Source organism: Amblyomma americanum, chromosome 3, assembly GCF_052857255.1.
Source record: "Amblyomma americanum isolate KBUSLIRL-KWMA chromosome 3, ASM5285725v1, whole genome shotgun sequence".
In the NCBI taxonomy this organism is placed as follows: domain Eukaryota; kingdom Metazoa; phylum Arthropoda; class Arachnida; order Ixodida; family Ixodidae; genus Amblyomma; species Amblyomma americanum.
Genome location: NC_135499.1, coordinates 181,775,214 through 181,791,480, shown reverse-complemented (window position 1 = coordinate 181,791,480; position 16,267 = coordinate 181,775,214). Strand labels below are relative to the sequence as shown.

The 16,267-nt window shown below is 47.4% G+C and overlaps 2 protein-coding genes across 2 annotated transcripts; one reads left to right on the top strand and one right to left on the bottom strand.

Moving 5' to 3' along the window:
* Positions 1–77: 77 nt before the first annotated feature.
* Positions 78–10,711, bottom strand: LOC144125573 (cytochrome P450 307a1-like). The gene is made up of 7 exons (XM_077659066.1): positions 10,272–10,711; positions 9,983–10,185; positions 9,554–9,894; positions 7,028–7,311; positions 2,353–2,531; positions 2,035–2,134; positions 78–1,869 (listed from the first exon to the last, which is right to left on the bottom strand). The coding sequence occupies exons 1-7, from the start codon at positions 10,421–10,423 to the stop codon at positions 1,611–1,613; spliced, it is 1,518 nt and encodes a 505-aa protein (XP_077515192.1). The 5' UTR covers positions 10,424–10,711; the 3' UTR covers positions 78–1,610.
* A 484-nt stretch (positions 10,712–11,195) lies between these two features.
* Positions 11,196–15,950, top strand: LOC144125572 (large ribosomal subunit protein mL63). Its single transcript, XM_077659065.1, has 3 exons — positions 11,196–11,436; positions 13,764–13,875; positions 15,751–15,950. The coding sequence occupies exons 1-3, from the start codon at positions 11,336–11,338 to the stop codon at positions 15,898–15,900; spliced, it is 363 nt and encodes a 120-aa protein (XP_077515191.1). The 5' UTR covers positions 11,196–11,335; the 3' UTR covers positions 15,901–15,950.
* Positions 15,951–16,267: the final 317 nt, after the last annotated feature.

Genomic DNA, 16,267 nt, shown 5'->3' with positions numbered 1-16,267 from the left:
GAGCAGAGTATTTACAAGCAGCCCCATACCTTCAATTTAGAGAAAAATTCGGTAAAGGAATACAAATTAGGCACATGCATAGTGCAACCGCTTCATCGCAACGTGCAACAAAGACGCGCGACGTGTTCTAGAGTGAATTTATTAGCCATAGAAAGTTGCATACTCAAGATACAATACAGCACACAGTGCAAAATTGATCGTAATAAAACAACACGCGAAGTGCAGTTTACGTGCTGTCAGTGCAACTTTTACAGAAACGTAGCAACAAACTATCTACGCTAAAATTAGTTTAAAAGAGCAGTAGGAAAGCAGAGCTCCTGGAGGCAGAGGGTGGAGGGCCCTGCAGCGGCGTCCGCCCACGCGCATCCAAAGGTTCGGGACAAGAGGAGTGCCCAGAGCTAGGGACCGTCGAGTCGCAAAAGGCACACGCTCGCTCGGGAGGTTTCGGCCGCGGTTCGGCGCGCCCTCGCTTGGCGCGCGCACGTTCCCGACCCCGGCAGCAGCAGCAACGCGCTCGCCGCACCACACGCGGGCACCTCTGGCTGCGACGGCGGGACGCCTGCTCCAGTCGTCAAGTGAACGTATGAGGCGCGCGAGTGACTCGTGGGCGTGAGATGGATGAACGCCGGTAGCAAATAAGGGGGCAGATTCCGCTCGTCTTGGACAACGGCGCAAGCACGGCGGTCCACGGGTTAGACCGCAAGTACCGATCGCTGCTTCGAGGAGCAGATTCGTTGCGCCATGTTTGACCTTCGAGATGCCGATCGACGGTGCTCCAGCGGCGGTTATAGAGCAAGCCAGTCAGCGCTGGTGTGTGCTTGTGCTATATATAACTATATAACCTGCCAACGACTGAGCCGTCTAATGCAGGAGGTCTTTGAGCGACTGTCCAGTACATCGGGACACTAAGCTTTGTTTGCACAGCTCAGCACCAACGGCGGCGTCTTATGCGGAAGAGGAGGGGTCAATCCGCCACCTTCGAAATGTTAGCAGAATGAGCGTGAGGTTGTTGGCGCGACTGAGCTGGGGCAGCGGCGCCCACGGGTGGCACGGGAGCACGAAGCTGAGCCGAGGCCGGGTTTCGGACGCGCGCACCGCTCGCGCCGATCGCGGCCGCACCGAACGACGACGACGTGCCTCTGCGCTGGGCCGAAGCCCTGGGCTCCCCTCTTGCCCGAGCCGCTGCCCCGGCGTGACAGTTTCGCCACGAGAAAGCACGGGACCGTGGTAGTTCCGCTAGTCTGGGATGCTGCTCGAGGGTTAAGCTCTGGCCGAATCCAGCCATTTCAGTGCCCGTGTGCTGCGGGCGTGACGTGCCGATGTCCGCGTACTGCGCTCTGACTCTACCGGGCAGTGAATCGACCACTTGAAACGTGCACGCGTGGCGGTGTAAGCGAAATGATGTTTCTTCCTCGAGTAGGCAGAGGGAAAAACCATCAGCTGCACTCGGCGGTAGACCTCCTTGAGTTTGTGGCGAGCGTGTGGAAGTCTGACGAAGTTCGCGACAACAGTTAAGCGTCCCGCTGTACAAGTACGGGGACCTTGACGCGCGCGCAGGTTTAGGGAACGAGCCATACGATGGCGCGGCGCGAGTGGCGAATGAGCCTGAGCTATGGGCGCCGCTCTGCAGAGACCTCCGTGAAGATGATTTGGGGGTCGCGGTCGAAGATGACCTTGCTGCGGAATTGGGCGAAGTCGGCCGGTTCTTGGTTGGGGGCCAGAGAGAGCTCGAAGCGTGTGAGCAGCGTTGCCATGCCGAGCACCAGCGTGGCCCGCACCAGGCCGTCGCCCATGCAGGAGCGCTTGCCGGTGCCGAAAGGAAAGAAGTACCCGGGCTTCAGCACAGACGACCCGTCTTCGTTGAGGAACCTGCGCAATGGCCGACGGTGCCAATGAGCTTCAAGATCGGCCGCACCGCACCAATATATGCATTTAGCGATGAAAAAATGAAGGCGACATGAAGAGCACAAATGTACGGGATGCGAGGCCCTGCATTAGCCTTTTGCTCCCTTCCGAGTGGGATAGGCTCATCACCTTTCCGGGTTGAAGTTCCAAGGTTTCTGCCATAGGTCCGACGAATAGTTGATATCGTTCGTGTTGAACATCACCACGGTTCCTCGCGACACGTGGAATCCTGCGCATTGAAAAACAGCAAGCATCGCACGAATGGCCGGCAATTGCACCGGCCATGCTACAATATAAAATATGTTTTCCACGCATTTAGCCTTGATTTAGCACATCTATCACAGACGACCTGTGTGTTGTAACAGTTGCGTTCTGTGCCTGAACTACCATGCAGTATGCTGGCAAGGGAAGAGAAAGTATAGTCAAGAATGTAGAATGCCGATTTACCCTGGACCGTGGTGTCGTTGGTGCAGACGTGCGGGATGATGGGCGAGTTGACGACCCTGATCACCTCGTACAGCGTGGCTTCCGTGTAGCACAGACGGCTTCGGTCGGAAAGGGAGGGCCTTCGCTCCTCGGAGGAGAGTAACGACCTCGTTTCCTCCCTAATCTTCTCTTGCACTTCCCTGCACACAGGCAACTCTGTTGGGACGCCATTGGCTCGGTACGCAAGTCGTTTGTAAAGCGTACACTTGGACTTATTCCACAGATGTCAGCGTCACTACTCCGGAGAATTAAAATTCTGGCATAAGCCTTGTTACTAGCGCAGTAGATCCACGTGGTAGGGTTTTTTTATTGCTTGAACTGAGTTGGCAAGAGGCATGACGGTAGAGTACTAACGCGCGCACAAAAAAGTACCTGTCTGAAAAGAGTTCTTGTAACGGGCAGATTTTAGGGAGGGAGCGAAGGGGGTCCTTCGACTTCGAACTGAAAAATTGCGCGCTAGGTTCACATTGGCAGTCATTTTTTCCTCAAAGAAAGACCAATAAATACATGATGTGCGTAAACACTGAGCCGACGCGCGCAAAACAGGACCCGAAATGCGCCTTCGATAGACTACATAATGTAGTTGGATAACAGTTCGTAAAAGCTGGAACCTCTTCCCAGCACTTTACGTAATCCGTTCGCGTCATCACAAATCATCCAACAATCGCAAGGCTATACTTTTCAATGCTCCATAAAATCACTCGAGTCCGTGTCAAATGCAATAGAGCACGAATAATAATAATAATAATAATAATAATAATAATAATAATAATAATAATAATAATAATAATAATAATAATAATTTGTTTTGGGGGAAAGGAAATGGCGCAGTATCTGTCTCATATATCGTTAGACACCTGAACCGCGCCGTAAGGGAAAGAATAAAGGAGGGAGTGAAAGAAGAAAGGAAGAAAAAGGTGCCGCAGTGGAGGGCTCCGAAATAATTTCGACCACCTGGGGATCTTTAACGTGCACTGACATCGCACAGCACACGGGCGCCTTAGCGTTTTTCCTCCATAAAAACGCAGCCGCCGCGGTCGGGTTCGAACCTCGTCTAAAGTGGCATTAAGGATAACGACAAGAAAGAAAAATGGCTGGCGGTCTAGCATTGCTAAGCACGAAATACTGTGCGAAAGCATGGTTTTTTCTTTTGCGGGTGGACGCCACGGCCACGTACCTGAAAAGGCGACTGCATGAGGTGTCCACTGACCCAGGAAGCCAGTTACACTTGCTACTCAAAGGCTTCACACAGACGCGAACAGCTGAAATCCCGGCAGTGCGGTTAGAAGTGCTTTCTCACCAAATAATCCGCTGCGTGTGCATCAGTTAAACGACGTAGGTCTTTCGGAATGAAACTCGATAAAAACACTTGCATAATGTCCATAGTCCCTAACGTACAGTCAGCGTTAATTTGAAGGTAACCGCTCTCGTGCCGACCGACCAACACCCATTTTTTTTTCTTTTAGAGCGAGAACTACTCCTCTGGGTACAACTTCCGATTTCGCTGTGGATGAGACAGTGGCCTTCAATGCCTCACAAGGTCAAATCGAACTTAAATGTCTGATGGTATGGCCCAAGCTATGATAGTATACGATCGCGGGATCATACGACTATTTCCATTGGGTACCCGGCCTTGACCTTTGATTTGGAACAATGGGCACCACATCGACAATGACATTCAATGCCTCACAAGATCAAGCCTAACTTAAATGTCTGATGGTATGGCCCAAGCTATGGTACTATACGATCGCGGGATCATACGACTATTTCCATTGGGTACCTGGCCTTGGCATTTGACTTGAGACACTGGAACCATGCTTAACAGAGCTTTCGCTCGTACAACTATAGGTTCAAGCCACGTTGAACCCCAGCCATTTTTTTTAGACGATACCTCTCTCTACCAAAAAAGTTATAGCGAATATGAAGCAGCGAACTATAGCATGTATTTTGTTCGTTCTTCGTGGTAATATGAACACTTGTAGAACACTTTATTGGAGTAGGTTTGGCCTAATGACCACATTCATATTGATTCCGACAGTACCGCTAACTTCGCTCGTAACTTGCATCGTGAACCGAATTATCGCAAGCGCCCGCTGTGGTGGCCGGCTTAGTGGATATGGAATTCAGATGCTCAGCCCTAAGTCGCCGAATCGAATCCCGGCAGCCGCATTTCGACAGAGGCGAAATGGAAAAGCGCCCATGTTCTGTGCGATGTCAGTGCACGTCAACGTTTCGTGCACGTTAAAGAACACCGGTATTGAAATTTAAAGCTGTCTGCTGCGTCATCTCTCATAACCGATGTGCAGGTTATTGCAGCATTACCTACATTCCTCAACAAGCAGTAATTGTGGCTCAATGGTTATGCTGCTCGGCTGCTGACCCGAAAGACGCAGGTTCTATCCCGGCCACGGCGGTCGGATTTCGATGGAGGCGAAATGTTAGAGGCCAGTGTACTGTGCGACGTCAGTGCGCGTTAAAGAACCCCAGGTGGCCGAAATTAATCGCAGATCTCCACTAAGGGACCCATCGCGGTGGCTTAGTGGTTAAGGCGCTCGTCTACTGAGCTGGAGTACCCAGGTGGGAACCCGACCGCGGCGGCCGCGTTTCGATTGAGGCGAAGCAAAAGGCGCCCTTGTGCGTTAAAGATCCCCAAATGGTCGAAATTATTCCCGAGCCCTCCACTACGGCACCTCTTCTTTCACTCCTCCCTTCTCTTACGGAGCTGTTCCGGTGTCCACCGACATATGAGAAAATTACTGCGCCATTTCCATTCCTCAAAACCCAGTGGTTAGGGCTCTTGGCTACTGATCCGGAGTTCCCGGGTTCGAACCCGACCGCGGCGGCTGCGTTTTTATGGAGGCGAAACGCTAAAGCGCCCGTGTGCTGTGCGATGTTCAAAGATCCCCAGGTGGTCGAAATTATTCCGGAGCCCTCCACTACGGCACCACTTTCTTCCTTTCTTCTTTCACTCCATCCTTTATCCCTTCCCTTACGGCGCGGTTCAGGTGTCCAACGATATATCAGACAGATACTGCGCCATTTCCTTGCCCCAAAAACCAATTATTATTATTAATATTAATTTTCCACTAAGGCGTCCTTCATAGCTTCAGTCACTGTTTTTGTGGTGTTTAACTTCCCAAACAGATATTCCGGGACATAATTAGAAGGCAATGTTTTCGCTGGAGTTCAACGATATCCATTGACCACATTCCTAATTAGAACCGAGGTCAGCACTGATATATTGTCACGACGTTGGTGATAACGCCGTGGGCTATGGACGAGCCCACTGAAGTGGTTCCTAAATGAACTCTCCATTGGGCTCACTAGCGCCCACAGACAACTGAACAAATAGGCGGGAGTGATTGAAACGAGAGTGCTCGACGGATGTCGAGGATCCGAATGCCTGCCGCTATCAGCAGCGCTCAATTTAAGACGGAGATACCACGCTTTCGCGGCAACAGGCCATTTTTTACGATGTTTGCGCGATCACTGTAGTCTTTCCCCGTATGATAGGTTTGGTTTATGGTTGTTTAACGTCCCAAAGCGACTCAGGCTGTGACGGACGCCGTAGTGAAGGGCTCTGGAAATTTCGACCACCTGGGGTTCTTTGACGTGCACTGAAATCGCACAGTACACGGGCCTCTATAGAATTTCGCCTCCATCGAAGCTCGACCGCCGCGGCCGCGATCGAACCCGCGTCTTTCGGGTCAGCAGCCGAGCGCCATAACCACTGAGCCACCGCGGCGGCCATTAGAAAGATGAATGTATTTACGTTTCAATGGTATGAGTTGTTAATAGCAATAATTGTTAATACGAGTGTAGTGAGCAGAAACTGCGTGCATAAAACAATACTTTTTTTACTTGCCTGCTTGCATCAATCTCTTAAAAAAAAATACTGCAAAAAAAGTGGGGCGAAGGGAAAGGGGGAGAGGGGGGGGGGCTTCCGCAGCGTTTAAATTAAATGTTAATCTCGGTATTGAATGAGCGGTTTCTGGCTCCGATGGAAAGAGAACCGGTGCTCTAAAAATAGCAAAAGTACCAAAAATGACCTGCTCAAAAGCATCTCAAATAATTGACAAAACACATACATATTTGGCACATTTGTGGATCGTGCATGTTTCGTTAAGTGCAAAATTTCAGCTGCACTTAATAGCTACCTAATTTTTGGCGTTCAAAGTTAACCGTAATCGCCAAAACGTGACCCACGGCGGTGACAGCACCAGACTGCCGTTATCATGGGCTAAAACTTTACTACATTGTGAAAAAGGGCCAGTGGCTGAGAAAGCGAGGTAGCCCCGCCTTAAAGCAGGCAAGGAAACTTTGAGATGAGGCACCAAAAGCAACTACAACAATCTGGAATTATGGCGGAAGCCTGCAGTTGCGCGTGGCCGTGGAGGGGACCGTTTACTCCCTCCTGGGGCAGTTCGTGTTTACTGTGCACACGGATATCCAGTCCGCAAGGACTCCAAAGCGCGATCTGTTCGTTTAGTGCTGTGCGGAACGTTGTGCACACGAGAGGACAGTGTCCTTGACCTGGAAGTTGCCACGTTCACCATACACAGCGCGAAAGCAAAGCCTGCACGAGATAAGCATGGCGGGCGTATTAGATGAGACGAATGCTGCTGTTCCTGCTTACGGGTAACTGCTCAGTATGTAGAGGCACCAGACCCAGAGGTTGGCGATGACCGAGTGGCCGCCAATGAGGTCCTCGATTACGACGGCAACGTCGACCCTGTCCAGTTTGCCCTCGGTGGCCGGGTCCTTGAGCGAGAGCAGCAGAACGTCCGTAAGGTCGCGCGGCTGATCCACTCCTGGGCTGCTGGCCATGGCCCTCTCCCTTCTGTCCATTATCGCCGTGGTGAAGCGATAGATTTCCATAGACTTTTCCCTCAGCAGCTGAAGCTGTTTGCCCTGCACTACCTGGTACGAGGAGGCAGTTAAAGAGCGTAAGTACCCCTGCCGATAGACATGGTTACACTCAAGAAATAGCAAGGCACCGACAGTCAAAGCATTCCGCGCCAGTGTCGCCTCGTCACGTGGCGCGAGGGGAGAAGAGGGGCTGAAAGGAGGAGAAAGAACTGCCGCAGTGGAGGGCACGATGAATTTCGACTACCTGAAGTTCTTCATAAGACAGCAAGCTCCTTTTGTTGATAACGGTGCGCAGGGCTCTAGAAATGCTTTAAACAACAATTAAAGCAGTTTTTCTCCTATAGTTTCGGTTTACGCGCGCTGCGTCGTCAATAATAATAATAATAATAATAATAATAATAATAATAATAATAATAATAATAATAATTGGTTTTTGGGGAAGGAAATGGCGCAGTATCTGTCTCATAACGTTGGACACCTGAACCGCGCTGTAAGGGAAGGGATAAGGAGGGAGTGAAAGAAGAAAGGAAGAATGAGGTGCCGTAGTGGAGGGCTCCGGAATAATTTCGGCCACCTGGGGATCTTTAACGTGCACTGACATCGCACAGTACACGGGCGCCTTAGCGTTTTTCCTCCATAAAAACGCAGCCGCCGCGGTCGGGTTCGAACCCGGGAACTCCGGATCAGTAGTCGAGCGCCCTAACCACTGAGCCACCGCGGCGGGGCAGCCCCCACTACGGCCAACTCCATTTTCCATATTTCACCTCCTGTCATGACGCGGTTCAGACATCCAGCGCGAGTGAGGCGGCTGCGGTGCCTTTCTATCCGCCCCCTTCCAGCCGCTACGGTGTCATTCGTTTTAAACGGCCACTGATAAGTAGAAGCCTGTATCGATGTGGTATCGCATTCTAAATACCATTATAACCGAAAACGAAGCTTTTATAAGCTAAAGATGAACCAAAGACGAAATACAGGTGTCGCTGTCAACGGCCGGTTTCGGAAGTGATATGTTTGCGTCGACACATTTCTTTTTACGAATCTCGGAGGCTAGCCTACGCCGGCATTAACCTGAAACCAGTGGCAACTTTTTCGGTATGGACGTCACGAATTTGAATCGACTGGCGGGAAAATCTTAATCCAATTTTCTCGGCGATAAGTAAGTCTGCTGCCGGACAAACGTCAACATATTCAGAAAAAGCCAGAGGATCAGTATTTACAGATAATATTTGGGTCTTCAATGTTCATTTAAAACTGTATTGCTAATAATCTAAGGCGACGAAAAATAAACTCCATCATTTTACAGCTAATCATTACCCAACAGTAAGACTTCGTTTCATAATTCGCATTAAAGACGTTGCAGCCGTTTCTACGAGAGCACCCGGTGAACACTGAAGGATATGTCGGGTTCAGAAACAGCGGATGCTTTTCAATATCGCCTGCATAACAAAAATATCCGGAACACAGAACACAACGCCATAAATGCCGATGAAACAACCCAAACGCGTGTTCAGACTAGCTGTATGCTTTATATCAGCTGCAAGACACGTGGAATTTCAATCACTGAGAACAATAGTCGTGTGAGGGATTAACATTTCTGTGCAAGTGGCAGACGTATGATATTTAAACAAAAATGTTTCAGCAGTATGAGAAAAAAAAATCTAAGGAGAGCTCTGTAAAGTTATTTTTGAAATTAACTCACACGAAGCATTGTGTAAATCCCCTGGAAATTGAATTTCTCAAACGATATTTCAATCCCGATGCACTGTTTCCATAATAAACAAGCCTCGTAAACTGAAAACATTTCGACAGAATTACTTGTCTGGTTGGGTTCTACAACTTATAGTAAACTGACAAATCTTCAAATAAAACGTCTTTAATTTGAAACCAAACGTTTCGGAGCCGGCTCGGCCCCCTCAGTCACCTCTGAAGGAGCCGAGCTGGTTCCGAAACGTTGTTTGAAATTAAAAAAAAATGGAAGTGTACAGTACACTATAAATCGTATAAAGGCTTGCTTCCGTTCTCACAGACACCGCTGCGAGCTCGAAAATCGAGCTTCAGAAACGCTTGGCGGTTACGCAGCGATTCTTCGCAAAGAAAAGAGAAAGAACCACGGTAATCAAGAGGCGCGCGATTTCGTTTAGTAACCGGGAGTAAGCGAAATTTCTTCGGCCATACAGAATGAGAACAAAAGAATTATACGCTTCGAGAGATCCTTTAAGCAATAGCTACGTCGATTGAGGGCACAGTGAAAACGCATTGTGTGTACTGAAGTAATTGTATCTTGAAACATCACCTTTAACCATGGCATGAAGTCGATGGCGAATCCCTGGAAAAGCTGATGAAATACTTCATTGTAGAGGTCCACTATGCGTAGGAATTTCGTGTCGCCAGGACTGAAACGCTCGGAGCAGAAGAACGTGTAAAAGATGTTCGCGGTGGCGACCAGGAGGGCTTGCCGTGGCTTGACCGCGGTGCCACTGTGGCGAGAGAACTCGCCAATCAGGTGAAGCAGTTCGGTTTCAATGGAAGCACTCAGTCGTGACTGCTCGGCAGACCCTTGCTTTGGATGCATGACTGGGTAGCAAAGCTCCCGTCTGGTCCTTTGCTTCGAAGACCAGTCGCATAGTGCTATTGCTGGAAGGGGGTGTCATGAGAAATAAGAAAAATGCATGAGGAGCAGGTTACGCGCTGAACGCATATGGCCAACAGAAATTCGCCTTACAAAGATTTCGGTTGTCCTTGAATATTGCGTGGTAACGCAAAGAATCCGGCCTGTCGGCGAAGTCCGCGGCCTTTGCGACGAGTACTTCACGAAGAGCTTCGACAGAGCTGACTATCAGGCAGCGCCTAGAACCGAGATTGATGGCGTACACGTCGCCGTACCAACGCCTCAGGTCGCTGAATGCATCCCATGCGTTTGAGTACCTGCGGAAACGAGTGGAAACTGAGATGGTGTTTCGTCGAACGCACAGCACCAACAACCGTTTAAAAAACCGCCCATTCTCACTTACCTTCCAACGACATAGGAGGAACCAATAACAGGCAAATTTAAGGGCCCAGGAGGCAACTTTTTAACACTTCGGTTGCGATGAAAGTGCTGCAGGAACACTAGCGCAGCAGCAAACACGACGAGAGCTCCTGCAAAAAACGATTCCGTGACCATCGCGCCTTTCGGTCATCCGCAAACTGTATGCGACGCCCCGTGGCTCCGTGTCTACCATGACTCTGCACTCTCTCGCGGCTTCGTAGAAAAACACGTGTCCGCCCAACAGCCAATCGTAGCTCGCTTCTAATCTTATCCGAATGCAAAAGAGCGCACGTATTTCCTTCTTGTTAGTGAGGGGTCATCCTTTTGAGCCTTCTTAGGCAGCGGAAGCAGACAGTGGGAATACCAAGCCCTGAGCAATGAGCGCAGCCCGCAACCGATCCCCATTAGCGCTTATCGAACTGCGCAAGATTTGGTGAAGAACGGCTACAGCTGAAAGACGACATCCGTCTGTGCCCAAAAGTTGGTCTTGGCCGGTTGCCTCTCTCCCTTTTTGTTTAGCATGATCGAGAAGATAAGCGTTGCTGCCCGGAGCCTTTGAAAAAGAACGTGCTCTGCATGGGGAAGATTTTCGTTTAGACTGCCTCCTGACACAGTGAACCAGCAACAACCGAAAAAAAAACGAAAGAAAAAAAACAGCAAAACGCTTCAGAGGCTGCTTTTTTTTTTTGCGTTTTAATATCCAGTTTTGAAGGCAGGCTACCGCACTTGAACTAAAGCCTTCTAGAACATTGTACTTGAACGCATAGAGTTTCTTACTACATACCCTAGCTTGAACGTACTTGCCAGTTACACTAAACCACTCAACTTTTTGTCCGTGGCCACTGCCAGACGCGCGAGTCCTCCTAGTGGAGTGCGCGAGGCGGCCCCCGCAGCAACGCAATCGCGATCGCATCATCGCTGCAACTTTTTCCAAGATGGCGGTGACCATGTGAAACGGCAGAACTAGGCAGAACTTTCGCATCGTCGTGCTTTTGCTTCCAGCAAACGTAGAAAGTCTTGCGTTTTGACATTACGAAAAGTGTAAACATGAGGCTGACAGAAGCGTTATTTGGAGTGTTTAAAAGGCGAGGCTTCGGCGGGCCTCGATTTCATTTCGTGAAACATATTCCAGGGAAGATCACAATTGGGTAAGTGGAGTATGGTGATCTCACTGTGAGCATTTGCGCTTGAATTTCTTCTTTTTACTCACCCGTGAAATATACCGAAAAGAAAAGAATGCTAGATTGAAGTAAGTCAGCTGGCCCGCAGAATGTTATTAAAGCTGTGAGACCTCGACTTTTGTGCGTTTTGTTTCGCTAGTGTGCTGCTGGCGATCACTATCTGGAGTCGTCAGGGCACTTACCCTTGGCTTTCAGAGGACGTCGTCCTCTAGCCATTAACCTCAGCCCAGAGAAAGGGGCATGAACTTCACGAAAAGAACGTTCGGACTGTATACAACTGGCTGGCTCGCTAAGATTGCGCTTCTGAACACTTAGTTGGCCGCATAACATTGGGGATAGATTAACACAGCAGCCGCAGACAAATTGAATTTCTTCGCAGTCTTGATGTGCAGTATGGCCTGTCAGCCAAAGTCGCAGTTTGTACTTATTGTTGGCCATTCTTTGCTACCAACACACGTGCCGCGACATGCCGCGAAACCATTTTCTTTTTTCTACGGCCAACGACAGTGTGGAGAACAGCGAAGAAAAAAGTAAATAGAAAGCTTGTCCGTGGTTTAGATTCGGCAGACACCTAGAGGCCATAGGGTATACTTTACTGGTTGGATTATGGGGGTCTAACCTCCCAAAGCGACTCGGGCTATCAGAGACGCCGTAGTGAAGGGCTCCGGGAATTTCGACCACCTGGGGTTCTTTAGCGTGCACTGACATCGCACAGCACACGGGCCTCTAGAATTTCGCCTTCATCGAAATTCACCCGCCGCGGCCGGGATCGAACCCGCGTCTTTCGGGCCAGCAGCCGAGTGCCATAACCACTCAGCCACCGCGGCGGCTCTGCTTTACTGTAAAGTATATCATCATGATCTTCGCCGTAATTATTCCTTGAGCTGTGATTACACGTTAAAACGTGCTGAGTGTTGCCTGGCGATGGTTTGCATTTGTTATATAGACAAAAAGGAAACACTGCATTTATATTTAAAAATAAGATAGTGAAAATCATGCCAAAATTAAATGGCATTACTTTTGTGGCAGATAAAATTATATAATTAAGATTCTGAGCAGACAAGGCGGGGGAATGAGGAGCTCGTTATGACGTATGTACGAAGGGAGCCAGTAGGCGACGAAATCACAGGAGTATAGAGGAGTTTTTCTATCTGATTGCATTTTTAATTCGTTGTGTTGATCAATGGGAAACTCACAGTTCAACTATTTCTTCGCTGAAAATAGTTGATTACAAAGCAGAAGGTAAAAAGACCGTGTGCTGCCAGTGGGATCCAAACCCATGACCTCCGAATTTCACGTCTGGTGCTTTACCAACTGAGCTACGGCGGCGGTTGTCCAATCTTCCGCTTTCGGCGGTATTTATGTTGTGTGTAACCGAACCTTGAGAGTGTTCACCAGCGACACCCTAATCCATAGCGGCGGACGTAGTACTTCCTGTATTACTGTGAGTGTCACATGGAACATGATTGAACGGCGAGGATGGAAGCTATGCGAGAATCCTCTTTTGCTACCTATGGCATCAAGACTACAGAGCCAAGGCCCTTGTTAAGCTATAGAGCAGACAAGGCAAGGGAAATGAGCGTCTTGTTATGATGTTGGCTTTCTTTATAATTAAGATTTGTTACACTAACGGCAGTCAGCCGAATCTGTACTGAAGTTTTTAATGTGGCGATTGCCAGTAATGTGTTTTGCCCAGGTTATGAGCAAAAAGAGATTTCAGATATATAGATACAGTTGCTGTTGTCATACGTTGTCTTATTTAATAAAGGAATGGGTGAGAAATACGGATATTGGTGATGGTAGTAAATTTAATACCTTGGAAGAGTAAAAAAGAGGCCATTTCACATGCTTGACACAGGCCTGTGTTCGTGCCAGTTACTCTATCTGCTTTTGGACCTTTTTGAGTGTACATTTGTATACGATACAGTCGCCTGTCAGGGTAATGAAACTAGAGTGTGTGTGTGTTGCCATGTACACTACAGTGTAAGTGCGTTGTGATTTTTGTTCCGCTCTTATATCCGTTCTCAGGTTTGAAAATTTGGCACCTCAAGAACACAAAACACAAAATGACTCATGCCATTAGTGACCTTAGTGACAGTTAGCCTCATTTTGGGTTTCACAGAGATGATGCTAATTTAACTCTTGCCTTGGAGAATTCGTTCTGATCTTTACGTCAATCCCAAAAAAAGCCTTAGCAATTTTTTTGTAATCTCTTGTGTGATATTTTAGAAAAGTGATTGCATACCATGACAATGACTTTCTTTATATAATATGTTTTCGTTTTTCTATTTCAGAAAGCACAGAATTGTCCCAGAAGTCACACCAAAATTCAAGATGGACCTCTGGAAGAAGCTTGCCATTGAAGAGAAGACTATGATGTATCTTAGCCAGCCCTACCTAACTACAGTAAGACGTGAACTGAACCTGAACTTTTTAACTTCCCTCCATTCATTGTTATTCACATTAGGGACCTGAGTACAAAATTGAAGTTGATCTGTATCGATTGGGCACCGCATTCCAATCACAAAGAGGGTGATCTCGCCAAAAATGGAACTTTTATAAGCTGGAAAGGACCAAAATACGAAATATGGATGTCTCGATTACGTGCCGATTTTGCAAGTAAAGCATGTTTTGAAACTGAATTTTGATCACATATCCCAGAACCTATGCTACTCAGCTACCCTGCCATTTACTTCAAAACTGTGGCAACCAGTCCTTTTTGGTGTAGACATTATGAGTTTGAATTGAGTGCTGGAAAAATGTTCAAATTCGATTTTCTCAGCCGTAAATGTGTCTTCTGCTGCCAGACAAATGTCACCGTACCCAGAAAGAGCCACAGAAGCTATTTTTACTGTGAACAGCAAATGGATATAGTTTGTCTCAATGTTATGCTGATATGATTAGTTATAATGGTAACTTTTCTTGTCATATGCGAAAAACACATAAAAGGTTTACGTGAATGTTTGATGCAGGTGCTGACTTTGACTGACATTGTTAAAAGATAACGGACATTTGTGGATTCATAGTTGTATCTGGATTTGTTCTGGAGATGCTAAAATGCAGTGCTTTATTGGAATTTCCAGTTCTCTCCTTGTAATTGGCAGTATGAGCAACACACTGTTGCCTTATTGGCACTACCATTTTCAATGTGTACGAGTCACACCCGTGCCACACGGGCCACTTTAATGCCATTAAGTTCTTACTGCCTTAAGTTTTAATTGCATTCGAGCGGTGCCATACGCATAAATTTAATGGCATTAGCCTTACTACCATTCGCGACCTACTCATTTGCCTGGGCAATGTGTACTCTTGCACCCATTCCACACACAGAATAGCGCACAACTTTGTTACTAACAACTTCCTAACCATTAGTAAATGGTTAATTCATAACAATTCAGACAGATGAGGCATCTCCACTGCATTTTTGATGTGAAGGGCACCATTTTTACCAACACTTTTGATGGATACTCTCGGCTTGTAAACTGACACACGAGTGTATGGCTACTTTTTCGAATTGTCAAGCAAGAGCAGCGGTATTTTCTGCAAAATAATTTGTATATTGCATTTGAATAACATTCTGGAGATATTGTGCACATTAGCACTGTTTGTATTTAGGTGAAATTTTTCATTGCCTTGCAAGCATTATTGTCATCGTGACTTTCGTATAATGACATTAAATGTGGACGTGTAGCACCGACTCCGAAAATAATGAAATTAACAGACTTAAGGCCTTTAACCATTTACTGTCATTTCTTGTGCACATATGGCACGGGTATAACATGTTGTCTTGCTTTATTTACATGACTGTTATTTCCTCTATTAAATGCAACAAAGCTTCTACAGGTTCTTGCCGTAGTTGCTGGGCAGTTACATTTTTATGCTGCCAGGTTTTAGAAGAGCTTGAGCCGCAGTATTCTCATATGAGAAATGATGTTTGGATGTAGCTGCATGGTGCCTGCCTAACTCACAAATCCATCTGGTGTAATATCGTGTGGTAAACTACACGTAGCATATAAAAAACACCACTGAGAAGTTCATTCGAGAGATAAGGCTATCAAATTAGTAACTTCAGCAGTGTATGAAGATCTGAAGTCTCTATCACCCACTGTAGTGGCTCAGTGGGTTTGACGTTCAGCCTGAGGCCAAGGTTCCGAGATTGAATCCCAGCTGTAGTGGCTGCTTATTGATAGAGGCGACATACAAAAATGCTCACATGCTGTGCAATGGCAGTTCATATAATGTATATACGTAGCAACTTTGGTATTTATCTTTTTTGTGCAGGAGGAAGAAAAGTACGTGCCGAAAGAATTTGTTAGGCGGGGGTTGCGCACGTACAGAGAGGTTTCAAAACCTAAACGGAGACCCTTGAAGAGCCTCTTTGCTGCGGATTTGTTGTCACACATAAATGTTGATAGACAGTGGGAAGAGTAGCTGTGTAGGATGGAAGAGCATCCTGTTAATAAAAGTTTGTTGAAACTATGCTTTTTGCTGTTGTTCTTTGACTTCATTTCGCTGCTGAATATGTTTGCCAGTTCTCTGGTTCAAACCTACCTTAACACAGCAGTGTGATATAGCACCGGAAATATCATATCTCTATACTGTTTAGCTGAATGTGCAAAAAAAAGCATGCTAGTTTCAGTCCACCTCGTCTGGATGCAATGACTAGTACATAACAAGGATCAAGATGTAGAAAAAGATGCTATGCTAGTGGTGGTGTTGTGTGCTAGTTATGTCTTTTCACTCGACATTCATTCATTCATTCATCTTTATTCGACATCTTTACCACGTAGCCGCTAGA

What these genes read in the sequence shown, in the direction of transcription:
- LOC144125573 (XM_077659066.1), bottom strand. Translation starts at nt 10,423, where the DNA reads ATGGTCACGGAATCGTTTTTTGCAGGAGCTCTCGTCGTGTTTGCTGCT. An exon ending in TCCTCCTATGTCGTTGGAAG is followed by an intron (nt 10,186 to 10,271) that starts GTAAGTGAGAAT and finishes TCGTTTCCGCAG; the next exon opens with GTACTCAAACGCATGGGATG. An exon ending in TGGAACTTCAACCCGGAAAG is followed by an intron (nt 1,870 to 2,034) that starts GTGATGAGCCTA and finishes GCCATTGCGCAG; the next exon opens with GTTCCTCAACGAAGACGGGT.
- LOC144125572 (XM_077659065.1), top strand. Translation starts at nt 11,336, where the DNA reads ATGAGGCTGACAGAAGCGTTATTTGGAGTGTTTAAAAGGCGAGGCTTC. An exon ending in CCAGGGAAGATCACAATTGG is followed by an intron (nt 11,437 to 13,763) that starts GTAAGTGGAGTA and finishes TTTCTATTTCAG; the next exon opens with AAAGCACAGAATTGTCCCAG. An exon ending in GCCAGCCCTACCTAACTACA is followed by an intron (nt 13,876 to 15,750) that starts GTAAGACGTGAA and finishes TTTTTTGTGCAG; the next exon opens with GAGGAAGAAAAGTACGTGCC.